The sequence below is a fragment of the Muntiacus reevesi genome, chromosome 10, assembly GCF_963930625.1.
Source record: "Muntiacus reevesi chromosome 10, mMunRee1.1, whole genome shotgun sequence".
Lineage (NCBI taxonomy): Eukaryota > Metazoa > Chordata > Mammalia > Artiodactyla > Cervidae > Muntiacus > Muntiacus reevesi.
In genome coordinates, this window is record NC_089258.1 from 44,396,710 (window position 1) to 44,414,601 (window position 17,892).

At 52.2% G+C, this 17,892-nt stretch overlaps 1 protein-coding gene and 1 pseudogene across 1 annotated transcript in view; one reads left to right on the forward strand and one right to left on the reverse strand.

Moving 5' to 3' along the window:
• Nucleotides 1-17,892, forward strand: part of DLGAP2 (DLG associated protein 2) — a gene marked incomplete at its 5' end in the record, with an annotated part of 450,426 nt that overhangs the window by 323,525 nt on the left and 109,009 nt on the right. Inside the window, one exon of the mRNA XM_065946643.1 lies at nt 13,358-13,423. Coding sequence (XP_065802715.1) covers nt 13,358-13,423 — 66 coding nt within the window. The remainder of the gene's footprint in view (nt 1-13,357; nt 13,424-17,892) is intronic.
• LOC136176568 (destrin pseudogene) lies at nt 3,797-4,564 on the reverse strand (annotated as a pseudogene).

The window sequence follows — 17,892 nt, forward strand, 5'->3', positions numbered from 1 at the left end:
AGGGTGTGGGGGTTCTGTGTTTCTTTGGGTTCAACGCCCTGTGTCAGGGTGTCTTGTCTGTTTTCCTCTTTTGTACACAAGGGGTTAACATGACCTTTGGAAATGACCCAGTTTCCTTTTCCCCCAGTCGCCATCTTTTACTCTAATCACTGTGTCTAAACCCCCAGTTAAGATGGCCATGGCCATCTGCATTTGACCCAAATCAGTGGCAGTGGGACTACCACCATCTGACAGCTGGGTGGGGGGCTGAGGGAACTTGGGGAGGGTTCCAGGCCTGGTTCTAGCTGGGATCTGCTGGTCACTGTGCAGACCAGGCCGTTACCTACGTCATGAGATGCCTAAGTTTTCCTGAGCTGCCACTCATGACCCTAAATGCCGTTAGTGAAATGCCTTCTACTTCATCCTTGGCTTCCTGTTCCTTTTCTTGCATTTCTCTTAGGAAAGAGCCTGTTTGCTGTCTTTGCTTATTTCTCATCTTCCCGAGACGTCTGGTTACTCCCTGGGCCTGTCCCAGGCAGCAGCTGCTGTCCCTTTGGGTTGGGGACTTGTGCTTTGGAGGATGATGATAAGCCTTGGAGACTTGTGATGTGATCGTCCCTGGCACAGGCAGCAAGGGCTGTGTGTGGACGCCCCTGTTTTCTCAGAAAGCCTAAGGTTCCCGTGAGACCTCCTCGGGTGTCAGCGCTGCAGCTGTAAGCCCTCGATCTCCTGGCTGCGCGCATGGTTGTCCGTGTCTCTGGCCACTCTTCCTCCCCAGACCATCCCTGTTGTATCAGTCTCTCCATTAGCATGGTCTCCGGCTGAATTAGGCAGCTCCTTGGGGTCAGAGCCGTGCACAGTTGTGTTTGGTAACCTAGAGGGCCTTCCTGGTGGAGGGGCTGTTCTTCCATCTCACTCCTTCATTCCTAAGGATGTGTCGTTAGCTGAGTGCTAAGAAAAGTTGTGAGGTTAACGGGTAAATTGAAGGTCAGAACGCAGCATTAGCCAAATGCGATTTTCACCACAAAAACTCCAGAAAATATTCACTAATTAACATCCCTGTATAAGTCAGAAACAAACCTATCAACGTCATCAGGCCCCATATCGCCAGGTGGCAGCGCCCAGGACCCGAGATGGCCTGCCTGTCCCAGTGACAGGACAGCACAGGCCCCGACCTGCTGACAGCAGGGCTCTGAGTCTGAAATACGCTCCACTTCAGAATCCTAAAAGCATGTCCTCAACGTGACTCGGCCACCAGGAAACACAGGTGGGAATCCTAAGGGCACGTCGGCCTTGACATGGACCGGGGCGATCGTTTGCATCTGCTCAGAGCACCGGACACAGATGACCTCCGTCTTTGCCTGAGGACACGCTGCCCTGAGCGGCGAGGTCAGGAGCACTGACTGCACGGGGCTAAACCCGGAGGCCCGCGACTGGGGGTGAATGGGAACCTGGGGTGTGGGGGCTGGTTCCAGGGCAGAAGGGGGATGAGCAGGTGCCTTTCCCTGCGGGCTGATCCCTGTGAGACAGGCATGGTCACCGCTGCAGCGCGCAAGCCACGGGCTCAGTCTCCTCCTCTGTGTGGTCCTGGCGGGTCGGCAGTCCCTGTCTCCCTAGGGCAGAGGGCTTGGCCTGCCCCGCCCTGGAGAAAATAGTGGACTTTGGGCCGCATCCGCAGGTCCAGCTGGCTGTTGGTTTTGCGGTATTTCTACTCCACCTGGCTTGGTGGTAAAGTAGCACGAGCAGCCAGGAGATGTGTGTGGGAGGCTTTCCCCGGAGGGAAAGGCTGGGCTGCCTTTGTCGCGCAGGATTTATTGTGACGGCATCTCAGTTGCGCTTGTTTGTAAACTGGGTCATGCTCTGTGACTATCTAAAGAAATAAGAGCCCCAGTCCTTGCTAATTGTCAGTGTGTTAATGTGTTCAGTCCTCACGTGAGCCTGGGCGGCTGTGTACTTACCCCCTTGGTGCCCAGGGAGGCCCTGGCTTCCCAGTACGCCGTGCAGCCCAGCCCGTAATCTCTGCGCTAAGTAACGACTGCACACAGTCTCCCTGTCCACCTCCTCATTTTGATGATTCGAGGACCGCCGTGTGGACAGTGAAGGTTTCTGGGTCTTCAGAGGCAGGGTTTGGCGTCTCTGCTGTTCAGAGCCCCCACACAGCTTCAGGGAGGTGGTCCCTGCACTCTCCTGAAAGGAGCGAGGGGGTTGGGGCCGGTCCAAGGTGGTCCCTGCGCTTTCCTGAAAGGGAGCGAGGGGGTGGGGACGGTCCGGGGCCAACCCAGGTTTCCTGCCGTTTTGTTCAGCATCACGTCATCCACAGCACGCTATTCACAGGATGGGCTTGTACGCACACATGTTTTCTTTAAAACAACTTAAACCAAGAAAGAGTTGATGTGAGCAAATACACAGATGGCTGATCCTTGGTGGCCCAGTGGGCCATTTATAAGTGATTTGCCAAATCGGATAGTCGGTGCTGACAAAGTAAGAGAGCAATGGAAGTGAAAAAGAGTCACCTGGGTGTTCAGAAAACCTCTGGGTGTGGGTTCGTGTGCTTCCTGTGTGGTCACCGTGTGGGGCTGTGACCGGCCAGCCCCAGCATCCCTGGCCTGAGCTGGGAAGAGGACACTTTGTCTCTGGTGGCAAAGCCATTAACAGAAAAATCTCAGGAGGAAAAGTCAGAGTTGGATGACAGCTTGTTGGATTTTATGGTCTAAGGCTCTAAAGTCTGGGAAAATGGATTCCTCAACCCGCCCAGAAATTAGACTCCTCCGGGGCCCTTGTGCTGAGCCTCCACTGGACTCCAGCCCTGTCCTCCCTGACGGATCTCTTTCAGACCTGTGTTGTTGCTCTGGTCGAGCCAGAAAACAACTCATGAGTTCCAGAATCTGACGTTTCTGACATAGAGGAGAAACTTGAGTGGTGACTCTTTAAGATGAGAATGAGCTGAAATGAGCTCCATAGAACAGTACTGCCCGAAACACTGGAAAAGAAGGGAAATCTAGACCTGCTGGCAGGTTCTGTCCCTGGGATCCCAGTGCCCCCAGCTGTCCTTCATGCAGCTTTAATTCTCTATCATTGGTGACAGCCCAGAATCAGACCCAGAAACTCAAGGGGTTCAAGATTGACTTGAAAGCACTGGGTCCTTCCTGCCTCCTTCAGCCGCTGCAGCTAACAGAGACCCCAGCAGAAGGCCAGGCACCTGTCCAAATGGCTGTACCATCTGAGAGAAAAGTATTCACTCTGTTAATACAGAAATTAAACATTCTTTACTGCCAAAGAATTGATGCTTTCCAATGTGTGGCACAAAGCATTAGACACAACTGAGGGGCTGAACAACTGACCATAAATATATGAGGAATAGGGGCGGTGATAGGTCATGATGTGGTTTCTGAGATGGCTTCAGCCCCTCTCAAGCTGAGTCCACAGACTGTATCTTCTGGACACTGACCTGTCCCTGTAGCGAGTCACCACACCTTCCTCCCCGACTTTCCTGCTCTTTTTCTCACTAACATCTGCCCTGTTGGGACACTGTTCTGTCGCTCTGGCTACCATGTCAATGAGGAAGCGTTGTTTTAAATTTTTATGGGAATGAATAAACTGAGGGTGAAACTTGTCCACCAATACCAGTCATTTCTACGGCCTCTCTCACGGAGCCAAAGAAAACCGTGTGGACGCTGAGTTTACCTTGACAGGAGGCTTCAGAAATGAGCTCGGAAATTGGGATGATTTTAATGCAGCTGTCCTGTCATTTTTCTGTTTTAAAAAACGTATTTATTTTCCTCCTTTTCCCTCATCTTGCCAGGTAATTATGATAGGCTTCTTTTTTTTTTTTTTTTTTTAAGTTTTAGAGTGTAGATTTATTTAGGGCCATTTGCACATGTTCATAGAATAGTTTACCCCCACAAATGACAAGAGAGCTCCCCTTCAGTGAGTCCCTAGCCTAAACATTGTCTGCTTTACTTACACATAGCAAGAGGATAACATTAAACACGGAAGCTTTCAATTTGTGGCACCAGATGATGGTCTACACGGGGCATCCTTCAAAAGCTACAATTAGGGATCCACCTAGCTTTTCAGCAATACAAACCCGATTGAGGTCTTCTGGCCCATTTGCTTGACATTCGTGTTTTATGCCTTGGAACTTCTTTTTGATGGCATCCTTGGAGCTCGCGTAGATCATTTTACTCTTCAGAGGAGCTAGTTCTGGTGCCCACAGGAAAAACATCAACTCCTCTTTTCTGGATTCGTTTGTTTCAAAGTTTGCATCATACAGAGCATAGCGACAATCTTTTTCAGGAAGCATCCCCACAAAATGCTTGAAAGGATCGGTTATGGTGACACCAACATCTTCCACCAAGATCTCTTTGCCTTCCTCCACGATGATGCACTTTTTGTCTGCACTGAGACAGAAGATGACAGCCTTCTTTCTTTTCTTGATTTCTTCTGGCGTGGAGCACTTCCGAACTTTCATGTCATAAAAAATGCGACATACTTCGTCGGCAACTTGCACTCCTGAGGCCATGTTCGCCGCGGCGGTCGCAGAGTGCGGAGAGGGAGGCGGCTGGCGCCGAGTCTATGGAGCGTCCTCTTCTATGATAAGCTTCTTAAGTGTAATTTAGGTGGGGTTGGAAAGCCAGACCCGCTCTGCACTGTAAACTCACTTAATGAGTTGCAGGCTTTGCCACCTTTGCGCTCAGGCAGGACTCAGCTCCCATTCACGGGGTTGAAAGCAGCCGCGCTTCTTCCAAGTTCACGGGAACCTGCTTAGGATGGACCGGCCGCGAGGGCCCTTGTGGGCAAGAGAGGAGGAGTACGGACTTCAGGAACGTGTTCTAGGAATAGACGTTCTCGCCGTGGAGACGATGCTGAGACGTGGGCGGGGGTGGCTGCGGTGGGGGTGGGGGGGGGGAGGAGGCGTTTCCATGGAGACATCAAGGGATGAAGACGTGTCAGTGCCCAGTGCCCCGTGGAGGGCCCCGTGCGCCGGGACGCTGGTGGAAGGCAGCCGAGCCGGGCATGTGCTCGGAACCACGTGGGGACTCCACTCAGGCGCGGTGGTATCCGGCTGCTGTGGCTTAGGAAAGACAGCCGCCCCATCAAGTGGATGCTGTCCATCGTGTGCCCACAGCTTGGGGAGTGGTCCTCCCTGAGAGGGGGGATCCGGGAGCTCTGCTCCGCATCCCCAGGCAAGCTGAGGCCGTGACTAGCTGTGCCGTGTCCCCAGGAACGGCCCGCGCCCCTGGACTCCCAGGCCCCGCCCCGCCGATCGGCCCCCTCCCTCGCTTCTGCCTCACCGGCTCCGAGCTGGCGAGGCTCTCCTGCCAAGCGTGGTGGCGTTGCCAGGGCTCTCATTATAGAAACACAAATGGCTCGAGGCGGATTCGCTGCCAGTGAACCCGGAGGTTGAGAGCCGCGCACTTGGGTCACAAACACGCATTAAAATGCGGAGATGCATGCGTTCCTGCAGCTGCGAACCTCCTGAAGCAGATGGGGAAACTGGCGTCCAGCTCGCCGCGCCCCACCGTGACCCGCGAGACCAGCGTTTCCTGAAACCACGCAGGGGCAGCCAGCTGCCGGGCACCGCCTCCGCTGGGCAGGCTTTAGGTCAAGGACCACACGATTTGTTAAAGCGGAATCAATCTGGAATCCAAGGGCTTTAAAAATAAACTGCAATCCAGGTGCTACCGTGAAGCTTTGTATGTTATTTGGTTTCCTGGGAGTGAACTTGAGGTAAAGAGAGATGCCCTGGATGTGATTTGTTGATGCAAAGTAACCGGGTTCATCTGTCATTTCCTAACAAATATGATGCTTTTATTAATATCCAAAGGGGAATAGATGAATAACTGCAGCCCTGGGGTGTAGATCAAAATGCAGTTTTATGGCCGAGGGGCCCTGGAAGTGGGTATTCAAAAAGATTCAGGAGCCGAAACAGCCAACCACAAATCAAATTTCCAAGGTTTCTTTCAGGAAGTAAGAATCTACATAACATTTTGGCTATGAAATATTTTAATATGTGGACTTTATAATGAATTCTGTATATAATTGAGCTTATTCCAGTCTGTGTAAGAACTGAATATATTACATTTTAACTGCAAGATGACTGGAGTTAAAAGTGTATCTATAAGTGAGCTGCTCTAAGAAGCCACTGTCCTCGCCCACAAAACCACACAGATGGGGCTCGTCCTCACAGAGCCCGTTCCTGCCTGCCCTCTGGGCCCTGCGGGCACTGTTTCCTGCAGCTTTCCTGCCAGACTGCGGGCCTGACTCAGAGTCACAGCGCCCAGCCCTGGGTGTCAGCAGGCAGCTGTGGGGTGCACATGCGTGGGGCTTCAGGGGCTGAGAGTGGCAGGTGCAGGACAGTGTCTTCCACACAAGGCGGGGAGAGGACGCAGAGGCCGGGACACCCCTCGGTGATCCCCCTCAAGGCCCCTCCCGGACCGGGCTAGGTTCAGTGACAAGTGAAGTGGCTCAGTCGTGTCCAACTCTTTGCGATTCCCTGAACTGTAGCCCACCAGGATCTTCTGTCCATGGGATTCTCCAGGCAAGAGTACTGGAGTGGGTTGCCATTTCCTTCTCCAGGGGACCTTCCCGACCCAGGGCTTGAACCCAGGTCTCCCGCACTGTAGGCGGACTCTTTACCGTCTGAACCACCAGCGAAGTCAGTGACACAGCAACTGTGAAAATACTACCTTTTACACTGTATCTTTTTTTCCCTTTCCTTTTTTTAATTGAAGTATAGTTGATTTATCATGTGTTAATTTCAGGTGTACATCAAGTGATTTAGTTACACACACACACATCATTACTTTTCAGAATCTTTTCCATTATCATTTATTACAAGATATTGAATATTGTTCCCTGTGCTGTACCGTAGGTCCTTGCTGTTAAACGATGCTTTTTGAAAGAAATTATTCATCGGGCAAACCCATGCTGAGGCAGGTCCAGCCACACAGTGCCCTTCAGGGCCCCCAGCACGGCCGCAGCGGGGCTGGTGGACAGCCCAGGCCCTCCTTCCCCACCGTGATCACAGGCAAAGCCCTCTGCATGGTGGCGTCCACAGGGGCCCCATCCCTCTGGGCGTGGATAGTGCCCAGGCACGGCGGCGGAGCTCGGGAAGACTGACTGAGCCCATGTGCCCTTCAGTAGGAGTGACTTCAGCACTCTGTTTTCTGAGCCCAGATTTTGATTCAGGAAAAGGAGCATCTTTAACTAGCAACCCGGAAAAGAGAGGGGACAGGTGACCCCCAGGAAAGACAGTGAAAGTAACAGTACCGAGGACATGTACAGTCCCCATCACCTTCCCAAGATGTGTCCTAACCCCCCTCCCCCACGCCCGCAGGGGCTGCAGCGGCTCATTCCCACATGGAGCAGGAAAGAAGACAAACTTGGGAGCTAGCCCATCTAATTCCAATAAAGAAGAAAACAGATGTTGGCTCTACTGGAGTCTGTGGAACACCAAGTACTTTTATCATCTCTTTTGTATTTATAAAGCACATGCAGGATGGCTGAAGAAAATCTGGAAAGTACAAAAAGTTTAAAGAGGAAAACAAAATGTGGTTGTAATTCCTCCAGTTGGAGGCAGTTGCTCTTGGCATCCTGGTAAATGGCCCCCAGTCTTTTTTTTTCCAAGTGGAAGAGAATCATAAAACACTCAGAGTTGGCTCTTGGCTATCTCGATGTAGCATTGCATCGGGAATTTCTGAAACGGCTAAAAGCTCTCTAACATTGCATGCTGTGATTGTTCCGTAATTTATTTAACCATTCTGCTTTAATTGGATATTTGAAAAATCAAGGCTTGCCAATTTTTTTTTAAAGGGGAAAAAAACGGAGCATCACTACTTTACCCTTGAGTCGTTTGCACAAAATCCAGGAAGAGACACAGGATCGATGGGTCACTGGCACTCTCATTAACCCTGGCTCCTTAAAACCCTTACACTTGAGTGAACGTCAACCCTCTGGAAGGAACCGGGAGATGTGGGAAATTCATCAAGTGTAGAAAATTGAGGTGATATATCAAATAAAGAATTTGGAGTGCTTAAACATTAACACTGTGGTCTTTCATAACGTCAGAGTGCCTGAAAAACTCCTCTCCAGAAAGCAGGAGATATCACAGGCAGGCGGGGGAGGGTTTTCCTCTTCACCTAAAACCTCCCGAGGAGTGAGTGTTCACATTCTTCTCAAAGCCCCCAGGGCACTTATTTAACAAATAAAGATACAGGATGCCCTGGTGAGTTTGAATTTCAGACACACAAAAAATTCTGTTTGAGATCTCCTGAAAAGTTACTGTTTTGTTTTCTGAAATTCAAAGTGTCTGGGTGTCGTACCCAGGGACTTCTGATACACTGGTGGAAAACCACCCTTCAGAGACAAAGAAGGCCTGTGGTTTCTGCTCATTCACGCCCAGCTCAGAGATGGTTGCCAAGCCAGGGGCAGGCAGGGGCAGCTCAGTTGTGCAGGGAAGCTTTTTCTAATCTTTGTAAACTACTCACGTTTTACAACTGTCTTTAAAACTATTTTTCCAGTTTAAATGTGGTGAACATGTCTTCAAGCAAACTTAGGTATAAAACCATATTAAATACAAAAGATGATACAAAGGATTTGACACTACATTCATTTGGAATTTAGATTTCAAACATATTATATAAAATATAATTAATGTCATTTTTGAAGTGAGCTATGTTCAAATTTAAGGACAGACAGATAAGTTTCACCCTGAAGCTTTCTCTTTTACCTAAGAAAGTCTTCTCTTTACTTCAGCAATTTTTTTGTCTTTTTTCTGAGTCCAGAGAAATTCAAAGTAAAGCACGTGCGCCCTCAGTCATCTGTGAATTCCTGTGGAAGATGATTTTGTGATTTGTTCGAATGCGTAATGAGGGCCTGGAAGCCTTCTAACCAGGGAAGCACCTCCCCAGTGGCGACCAGGGGTGTGAACGCCGACATCCCCACAGGGGCTTCAGGAGTTCCTGCCTTGGGAGACCCCCATCCTCGCCCATATCCCTGGGGCTGCCTCTCATGACCTGAGTTTGCTCTCACCTGATTTAAGTGGCATTTAACTCTGAGTGAAATTTCTGCAGACTTCAGGACAGCATCTTCTGAGAGTTGATCCTTGGTCCAAAGTAAAATTGTGAGCATTTTTGTGGGTTTCAAAGAAAAGCCGTCCGTAGCGGTCCTGCTGGGCCGGATGCAGGCGCAGCTGTGACTGCAGTGGAGGAGGAGGGATGGTGAGCTCATCAGTGTCATTGTCCTCGCGAGCAGAGATGGTCCTGAATCTGTGCGGCTACAGTCCTCTCATTAGGGGGGCGGCTGAGATGAAGCCTGGAGTGTGCTTTCTGCAGAAGCACACTTCACAGGGGGCAGAAAATCTAGAGACCGGGCAGGCTTTGTGGGTGCTCCTTCAGCGAGCTGAACTCACCCAGCATCTCCTGGTGCATCCAGAGGTAGCCGCCACGTGTCCTGCCTGGAGACGTGGTCACGCCCCCCCTGAGGTCATCACCCAGACTCCGCAGCTCCATGTCCATCAGGAGGATGTGTGGTCAGGAGACATTTCCACCAGCAGAACCTTTGTCCTGACCCTACTCTCCCCCATCTCCATCTTTAAATAGACAAACAGTAGGGAGTGGTACCAGAGGGGCAGAACTGAGAAGTCCTCTCTGGCCTTGCGGCCTCACTCAGCTCAGCAGAGATGCAGCCATGCGGGAGGTTGGCAGGTGTCCACTGGGGAAAAGCGCACAGCCTGAGAGCTGTGAGGTCAGGGTCATTACCAAGGACTGTGGCCAGGACCACAGCCTCCCACTAGCTTGAGGAACCACTTCCAAGGTCCATATGTGCGACCCTGGCAAAGGGTCAGTGTGGCCAAGCCCACACCGGGTGGAGGCTCTCCTGGTCACAGGAGCGGATGTCTTATTTGATGGTTTTAGTGCTTTTCTAAGAAGGGGTGAGGCAAGAATTTGGGTTTTAAAGTCTCCTAAAAGTATCTATCTGAAGGCCTGTTAATGAGTTTTCCTGGAGCACAGAGCACCTCCTCCCTGAACCCCTTTCAGGGGGTACTGAAGGCCAGCAGCTGCAGGGGCTTGCGGCTCAGTCCTCGTAGAGCCTGATGGCCAGTGACCTTGTGTAACTGGCAGAGGCTCTGAGCCGGGCCAGGGGTGTGAGTGAACTCAGTGTGGGGTGGATCAGGTGAAGCAAGGACAAGTGGGTGGAGCACAGGTGGGCTGAGCCAGGCTTGGCTGAAGAGGGGCCCCACCCCAGGGAGGACCAGGGACAGGTGGGTGTGATGAGGGTCTGGGGTCCCCAGTCAGACTTGGAACCTGAATTTAATCGCGAAACTTCAAGTGCTGCTGCCCTCAGCTCACATGCGGTGTCGTCCCAGCCGCAATGGGAGCCGGGTGTGGTTCTCCCCAGGATGTCCTGCCCGGGGGGAGAGGGGCATGTGTCACAGCCGCTTTTGGGCTCTGCAGGGGAGGTGAGGGCAGCAGGAGAAGGGGGAGCAGACACCCCACCACAGCGCCTCTTACCCCGGGGCTCCCAGGCTGCCCACAGCATGCTTCCTCGTCCTGGGAATTCTGTGCAGACTTCATTTGAAACACCCCTCAGACCCTCGATTCTGCTGGGACTGCGGGGGAGTCACACTGCAGTCAGGGCGGTGGCTTGGTAACCCCGTCTGCCGGGAAGCGCAGCGGCCCGGCGGTCCTGGGCCATCCTGACTTACCGAGACTGGAAGGACAGCCGTGCCTCACAGTCACGTCCGGGGATCACACCCGGGGGTGGGTGGTGGTGACTGGTGGACGCACACGGGGTGGGGGGCCCACCGTGCTGGACGCCTGGCGGCGGCAGGGACATCACCACATGCATGGAGCTCGGGCGAGGACCCGGGCCGGGAGCAGGTCTTCTCCCCTCCCCGTGTCCACGGTGATGCCACCCCTTCGCTGGTCCTCGGTCCTCGCTGCAGCGCTGATGCCCTGACACCTGGAGCACGCATGTAAGGCCTGACCCCTGACCCCTCAGGAGGGGCGCCAGAGGGAGGGAGGGCCCACCCTGTGCGCCAGAGGGAGGGAGGGCCCACCCTGTGCCCCGCCCCGCTCCCCCCTCCCCCTCCCCGCTCCCCCCTCCCCGCTCCCCCCTCCCCCTCCCCACTCCCCCCCTCCGCTCCGCCCCCGACCCCGCCCCGTGCCCCGCCCCGCCCCCGCCCCGGCCCTCTGCCCCACCGGCGCCCTCTGCTGGGTCACCTTGGTCTCGTCCCACTGTGGACGCCCTGACCGGCCCCCAGGCGGCCCCGTGCGCACGGGTTACATGGTGCCCCAGTCAGGGCTCTGGGCTGGCCTGAGTGTCGAGAACGCGGGGCCCGAGCTGAGGGGACAAAGCCAGCGGTGAGGCAGGGCTGGACCACTGGTGATGCCAGCGCGGTTCTGAGGGAAGCCCACTCGGCCAGGTCGTAGAGCCAGAAGCAGAGGCGTCGAGGGTGTTTGCCCTCGGCCTGCGCTCCGCGTGTGCGTCTGGAGGGTTTTCCCGAGCCTCCCTTCATCATGACTGGAGCAGGGACGAGCCACTGGTCACATCCGCCTCACGACCCAGGGCTGACCTTTGCACACCGCGGGTCGTTCCTCCTCCTCCAGTGATGAGCCCTACCTGCCCTGGTGGGAGCCCGGGGTGGGTGGTACATGCTGGGCGCTGTCTGTCCGTCCACATCTGCTGGGCGTTTCGTCATTGTGTGATGTCAGCTCATAGTTCAAGTTCATGCTGTGAAAACTCGCCTCTTTGTTTCTGTGCTTGTGTGTGTTGAAGGAGAACAAATGGGATCTGAATCTAAGGTTCCTTGTTTCAGTTTATTATCCTTTATTCTATGTGACCCACCTCATGTAGAAGGTTTTCAAGTTAATAACACTGACCACGTGAACATGGTTTCCATGACAACTGTATTTAATTAGCACTCCACATCCTATTGCATTATGCTTCTAAACAAATGAAATGTGGCATCTTCAGTTTCATATTATCCTTAATGTGGTCACCTGACCAGCCAGCTTTGTCACTGATGGCTTATTAGCAGGAAAACAGGACTTCAGATGTGCAGAAAGTCCTCCTAGCCATTACAAATGGGGCATACTGAATTATGTGAAGTATTTCAAATTAGCTTTCTTGCAAAGTACTTACCCCAATCCAGATAGATATTTATGAGACATGTAGAAACCTATAAGGCTTGTACTTTAAAAGCAGTGCCTGGGAGACCCCATAAGATGAAAGACCACCATGATTAACCTGAGACTTGTGTGAGCACCTTTCACAGCCAGACCTCCCACTTTCTCCTTCAGCGTCCTATATACTCACTGCAAGTGGATGCTGCCTTTTTGCTGGCTTGGAGATGGTGAAAATGTCACTGAGGTGATCATAGTGTCCTAAAACAAAGCCTCCTTTGACTGTAATGTATAACTGTATTCAGGATTGATAGAAGGATGTAATTACCAGAATGTTGGACACCTGCATGAACGCAGGTCTGAATATGTAATTCTATTTAGAGTCATATTTGCAGAAATACGGGCCCAAATGATGGTACGTTACCTGAAGGACCCCGTCTCTGTCTGTCTGTACCCACTCCCCCTGGCATGGGGCAGATGTCCCTGGACCGCCCAGCAGCTCACAAGGAGCTCGGAGCAGCCAGCAGACGGAGGCACCCAGCTCACTGAGCAAGCCCAGTTCAGACAGCCACTGGCATCTCTGGGTCCAGCTCCGTGGGTCCAGCTGGACAAACAGCCAGGGCTTTCAGCTCTTTGGCTTCGCCGTCCATCTGGGAAGGGAGGACCAGGGAGAGATGACCCCCGAGGCCTTGTATATCACATGCTAAGATGCAGCATCCATTTCTACACTGACCACAGAGCTGACAGCGGAAAATCAATGCCAGGACCTGGGGTGTTCTCCCAACAGAAGGAAATGAAATATGGACAAAAGTGACCTAAGATGAACTAGTATTCGCAAGAGAACAGTGACTGCAGGCGTCCAGTGTGGCAGAATAGGCCATGGGTAATACCAGGCTTCCAGAAGACAGAGGCGCCTCCTCAGGGCCGTGCGGGGCTCTCCAGGGCTCACCGGCCCACGTGGGCCGGGCAGCTGGGTTTGCAGAATCCTGTCCACAGGCACAGAACCTGCAGGAAGCCGGGGCACAGCTGAGACCCCTTGCACGGCCCCCAGAGCGGGTGCCTCCATGGGGCAGACGCGCTCCTGCCACCGTGGGGCTGTCGTCAGAAAAGCGCTGGCTCCTGCGCTTTCGGCCCCCGACGCCAGCGCGGGTCAGGGGCGTCTGCACGGGTGGGGAAGCACGTTCTGTGCTGAGAGTCTGCCGGGGGGAGCATGGAGCTGCACTGAACCATGACTGTCTCTCTCTTTGCAGAGGAGGAGGGCGCGGACCTGGCCCAGCCGGGCATCAGCTTCCCGGGGCCAGCCGAGGACGACCCAGGTAAAGTACCCTGCGCTGGGCACTGCTCGGGACGCCAGCACCCTGCCCACAAAGGGCTTCACATGTAGTTGCCCTCAGGGCTCCTAGTCAGAACCAAGTAGATGTGGTGAGAGCTTTTCCTAAATAGCAGTTTGTGAACACCATGGGCGCTCTAGGTGAGAACACATTTGCTCCAGATCATCACGGATGAATTACTAAGTAGTTATTACTGTTAATTATTAAGGTCTCAGTAACATAATTGAGATATGTCTGCATGTGTAAAATGAGACCCCTCTCCTTTCCTCCTCCTTCACTAAAACCCTCAGTCAATCTGAGGGAGGGAAAAGCTGTTTTATTTGCAGTTTTTTCAGGTAACTGTTACTTGACATTAAACAGCTGAATTCTCCAGGCGAGGCCAGCTCCACTGTGGTTTGGCTGCTGAGTGCAATTATGTGCTTGCTTCCAAATTACTGTCATACTCTATTTTCCCCAGTGCTCATTAAAATCACGTGCAAATTTTATTTTTATGCGCATGGACACAGTGAAGCTGGAGCCAGACTCGGCCATCACCATTTGACATGGAGTCGGGCTTACATAAAGCGGGGCAAGTGCTTCTGCTGGAAATGAGGAGTGTTGGATAATTTCAGCGTCAAATGGTTGAGTGGCATCCACATGAAACTTAGCTGAGAATACATGCCCTCTCCACAGCCCAGGGCTCCTGGCCGCCCACCTAACGAGGTTATTCACACGAAGGACTTGCAGCTGCCTCCTTGGCTTCTCATGTTTCGTCTGCCGTGGCTGCACTGAGGCCAGCTTCTGCATCACAAGTCTGCTTTCTGTTTAAATTTGAATTTTTCTTAATTTGTATCCGATCTTTAGCCAGTGATATGTTTCTTACTGATTAGCTTCAAGAATATTGAAATCACAGGAGTTCTTTTGGTATAGCTGTGCTTTCTTTAAAAGGAAATTAGAACCAGAAAAAGCTTGCTTTTCAGTGTAAAATTGTGAAACCAGGGGCAGTCCTAAAGGAATGACAGTATGTTACCGGCTATGATTGAACTAGAAATTGATTTCCAACTGGCCAGTTTAACGAAGCCTTTCCCTATCCGGAAATCGGCCAATACAATTATTTATTGTAAAAACTCCTTCTTAGAAGAAGTTCTGGCTGTGCTGTTGGAATGAATTCGCATGCGATGGTTTTGGTTTCACTCTGTGAAGCTTCCGGATAAAAGGGTGGTTCCTGGGCCATCTGTCTCCTTAGACATTGATGGTAACGCACCTGCATTTGTCCTGGGTCTGAGATGGCTCAGCATCACGACCGTGTCAGTGGCACCCGCCCTTTTCGTGGCAGGACACTTGGCACCCTGAGGCTACATCTCCACGTCCGAGGTGGGGAGCCCTGGGGGCTGGCACCAGGGCTGCGTCCACCACGAGGTGGGGAGCCCTGGGGGCTGGCGCCGGGGCTGTGTCCACCCAGGAACTGACCTTCTGGGCGGGCGCGAGGTGCGTGGGGTGCTGTGTCCCCTGGGCCAGCCCAGCCTGAGCACGGGGGCCGGGCTTCCATTGTTGGGGAGAAGCCACCGCACCATTAGGGACAGAGGTGCTTAGTGGGCCATCTCTGCGGTCTGGATGTGAGGGGAGGGTTAGCGCCTCCAGTGAGCAGAACAGGCGTGCTTTGAGGGACTTGGGGAGAGACCAGCCGGAGGACTGGTGACTTGGCCACAGAGTCACTCTGGGAATGATGCCCCGTCCCCACGTGTGGTCACCACGGAGGCCCCATCAGCCATCGGGCAACGCAGGAGAGAGCCACTTGGCCGCTGGACTGGCCATGGCTCTGGGCAGCGGTGTGCCCACAGGAGCGGGGCCCAAGGGTCTGGAGCAGCCCGCCCGCCGAAAGCCGAGCGCGCGACCCGCCTCTGGCAGTCAGCATCACCTGGGGCATGTGGGCACCAGTTTCCGGTGGCTTGTTGTCTATAAGCAGTCCCTAGTGACTCCATCTCATGCCTCAGGTCAGGGACACGGCGTAGCGTAAAGCGTGTGCAAGCATCATTTATAGAAGGTTCCTGAAAGGAAAGGAGGAAAGAACAGAGGGAGAAAGGAAGGTGAGATGGTCTGAGTTATGTTCCCAGTGTTGCTACAGTAAGTAACTGGGAGCAGACCTCATCATTTTAGACATTTTCCAAACTGAGTTTTCCAGTTTCCTCATCTCTAAATCAAGAGGGTGAAAATGGACAAGTTTTTAAAGGCTCTTCTGAGCCTCTGATTCTACCATGTTGCATTAAAATTTAAAACACTTCATAATGATGTGAACACTGTTGCAGTGAAATGAGTCACCACCATTTACAAAACTCAGAGAGACGCTTTACTGCCTGGTCGAGGTTAAAGGCATGGAACAGTGGAGGAACTCTGCCTCTGGTCCCATCCAAGATACTGCTTGTTTTTCTTAACTGGCCTCAATTTCAAAAACGCCAAGGAAGGGTGTGTGACATTCACTGAAAACCCTTAAATTTTCTTTAGTGACAGATGAGTGAAGTCTTCTTTTTGGAGATGAGACCCACACTCCTTGCCTTTAGCCATTTCAGGGCTCAGACGTTCTCTCTGAAGGGTGTTGTGTGTGAAAAGTAACTTTATGATGGGCAAAATGGCCATGAAAGAGAGGAAGATAAAGAAGGTTTCTATGAAATTAATCTAAAGTCAGTGGTAAAAAGCACATTAATGCCACATATTCAAAGTGACTACAAAGGAAGAGAAACCCACTTTTTCCAGAAGAAACATTGCGAGAAAAGACTCTCAGATGCAGTGAAATTAAATTGCCTGCCAGTGATTTTTGTGACATTGGCTCAGTTATAGGAGATGTGATTTCTAATAATGGCTTTTCTTCATTCCTGTGAATGCTATGTTTAAGTCGGTTGTGATGAGTTGGTGATTTATAAGCATTTAGGAGGACTGTTCTGTTGAACCAAATTTGCACCAGCAAGTCAATTACAAACTGAAATGAAAAAAAAAAAGGTGGACGAAATGATCAATCAAAGAATGTTAGGCAGATATTATGTGAGACAAAACACAGAGAAAACGGACATACTGTGCAACTTTAAAAATACCTGACTATAAAATAATAGCTGCCAATACCTAAAACCTTCTTCAGGATGGGTGCAGGTTGTGAAAATATTTTAACAAAGGACATTACGTGGCATTGTTAAGGTCTGCACACCATGTAGCTGTGTGACTGTCTCATAGTAATCTGATACATAACTCATTTCCAAAGAACTGCCCTGTTAGAACTTCTTTTTGTGTGCTTTTATAATCGCCCCTTGCTGTACGTATAGAGGTGTAACTCTGCAACTTGAGCAGTGTCCACACTTAATTCCTTCAGGTAAATTTCTAGAAGTTTCTAGAAACAGTGGACATGGTGCCTCGCCACATTTGTGTCTGGACGGTGACATGGTGTCCACTTCCTGCATCCTTCCGTCCTGCCCCCTCAGAGCACCCCCCTTGCCCCTGTCCACTGCAGAGCCCCCCCAAGGGGATCCCCACGCCCCAAAGAATATGACATCCATCCAGGGTCCCTGTCACAAGCTGCAGAAAAGGAAGGGTCACATGCCAGCTGGTAAGGGGACAGTCCAAAACTTAATTTCTGCACAAATCAAAACCAATCAAAGCTTGTTTCTGTGAAATCAGGAGGGTGCGTTTCTTCATCTGCACTCTTGGAGCGTGCAACCGAGCTCTGCCCCGAGCATCAACGGTTAACTTACCCGGTTCCCGAGCCGGGATGCTGTAGGGCGAATTACGGCACCTTCTCCTGGCCGAGACCCTTCTTGAACAGTAAATCTATCGATTCATTCCCGCCTCTGAGACTGCGTGTGTGGCTTTGTCTTACTCCATTTCAGCTGCTGTTAAAAAAAAAAAAAAAGTGCCACAGACTGGGGGCTTGTAAAAAGCGGGCATCTATTTCTCCAGCTCTGGAGGCCGAGGACAGGGCAGAGCGCGGGCAGAGGCGGGATCGGTGAGGATCTGGTTGCTGGCTCACGGAGGGCTCTGCTCCCTGTGTCCTCCCATGAAGGCGGAGCTGGGGCTCCCCGGGGTCTCTGCTGTCAGGCGTTGGTCATCCCACCCCTGTGACCTCATCACCTCCCGAAGGCCCCCCTCCTGACACCACGACTTTGGAGTTTAAGGGAACAGCAGACTTCTTTCTTTCACTCAGCAGTTGCTCGGGTTTTCTGCCCTGAAGAGCGTGCCACTGCGTACGGCCGGCGGGATGCCTGACTCTGCAGCCCCCACGTGGCCGAGGAGTCGGAAAGAAGCCAGTGTCTCACCACTGTGTGTACAAGAGAAATGAACTCAGTCCTGCAAGGGGCACTGATGGCATTCTCTGAAACACTGCAGACCTGGGGCCAGATAGCCTTCTGAGGAAGGCAGCTTCCGTCACCATCTCAGGGACAAGCCCGTTTCCAGACACGGAGGAGTCACAAGACCATTCCTGCGGCCAAACC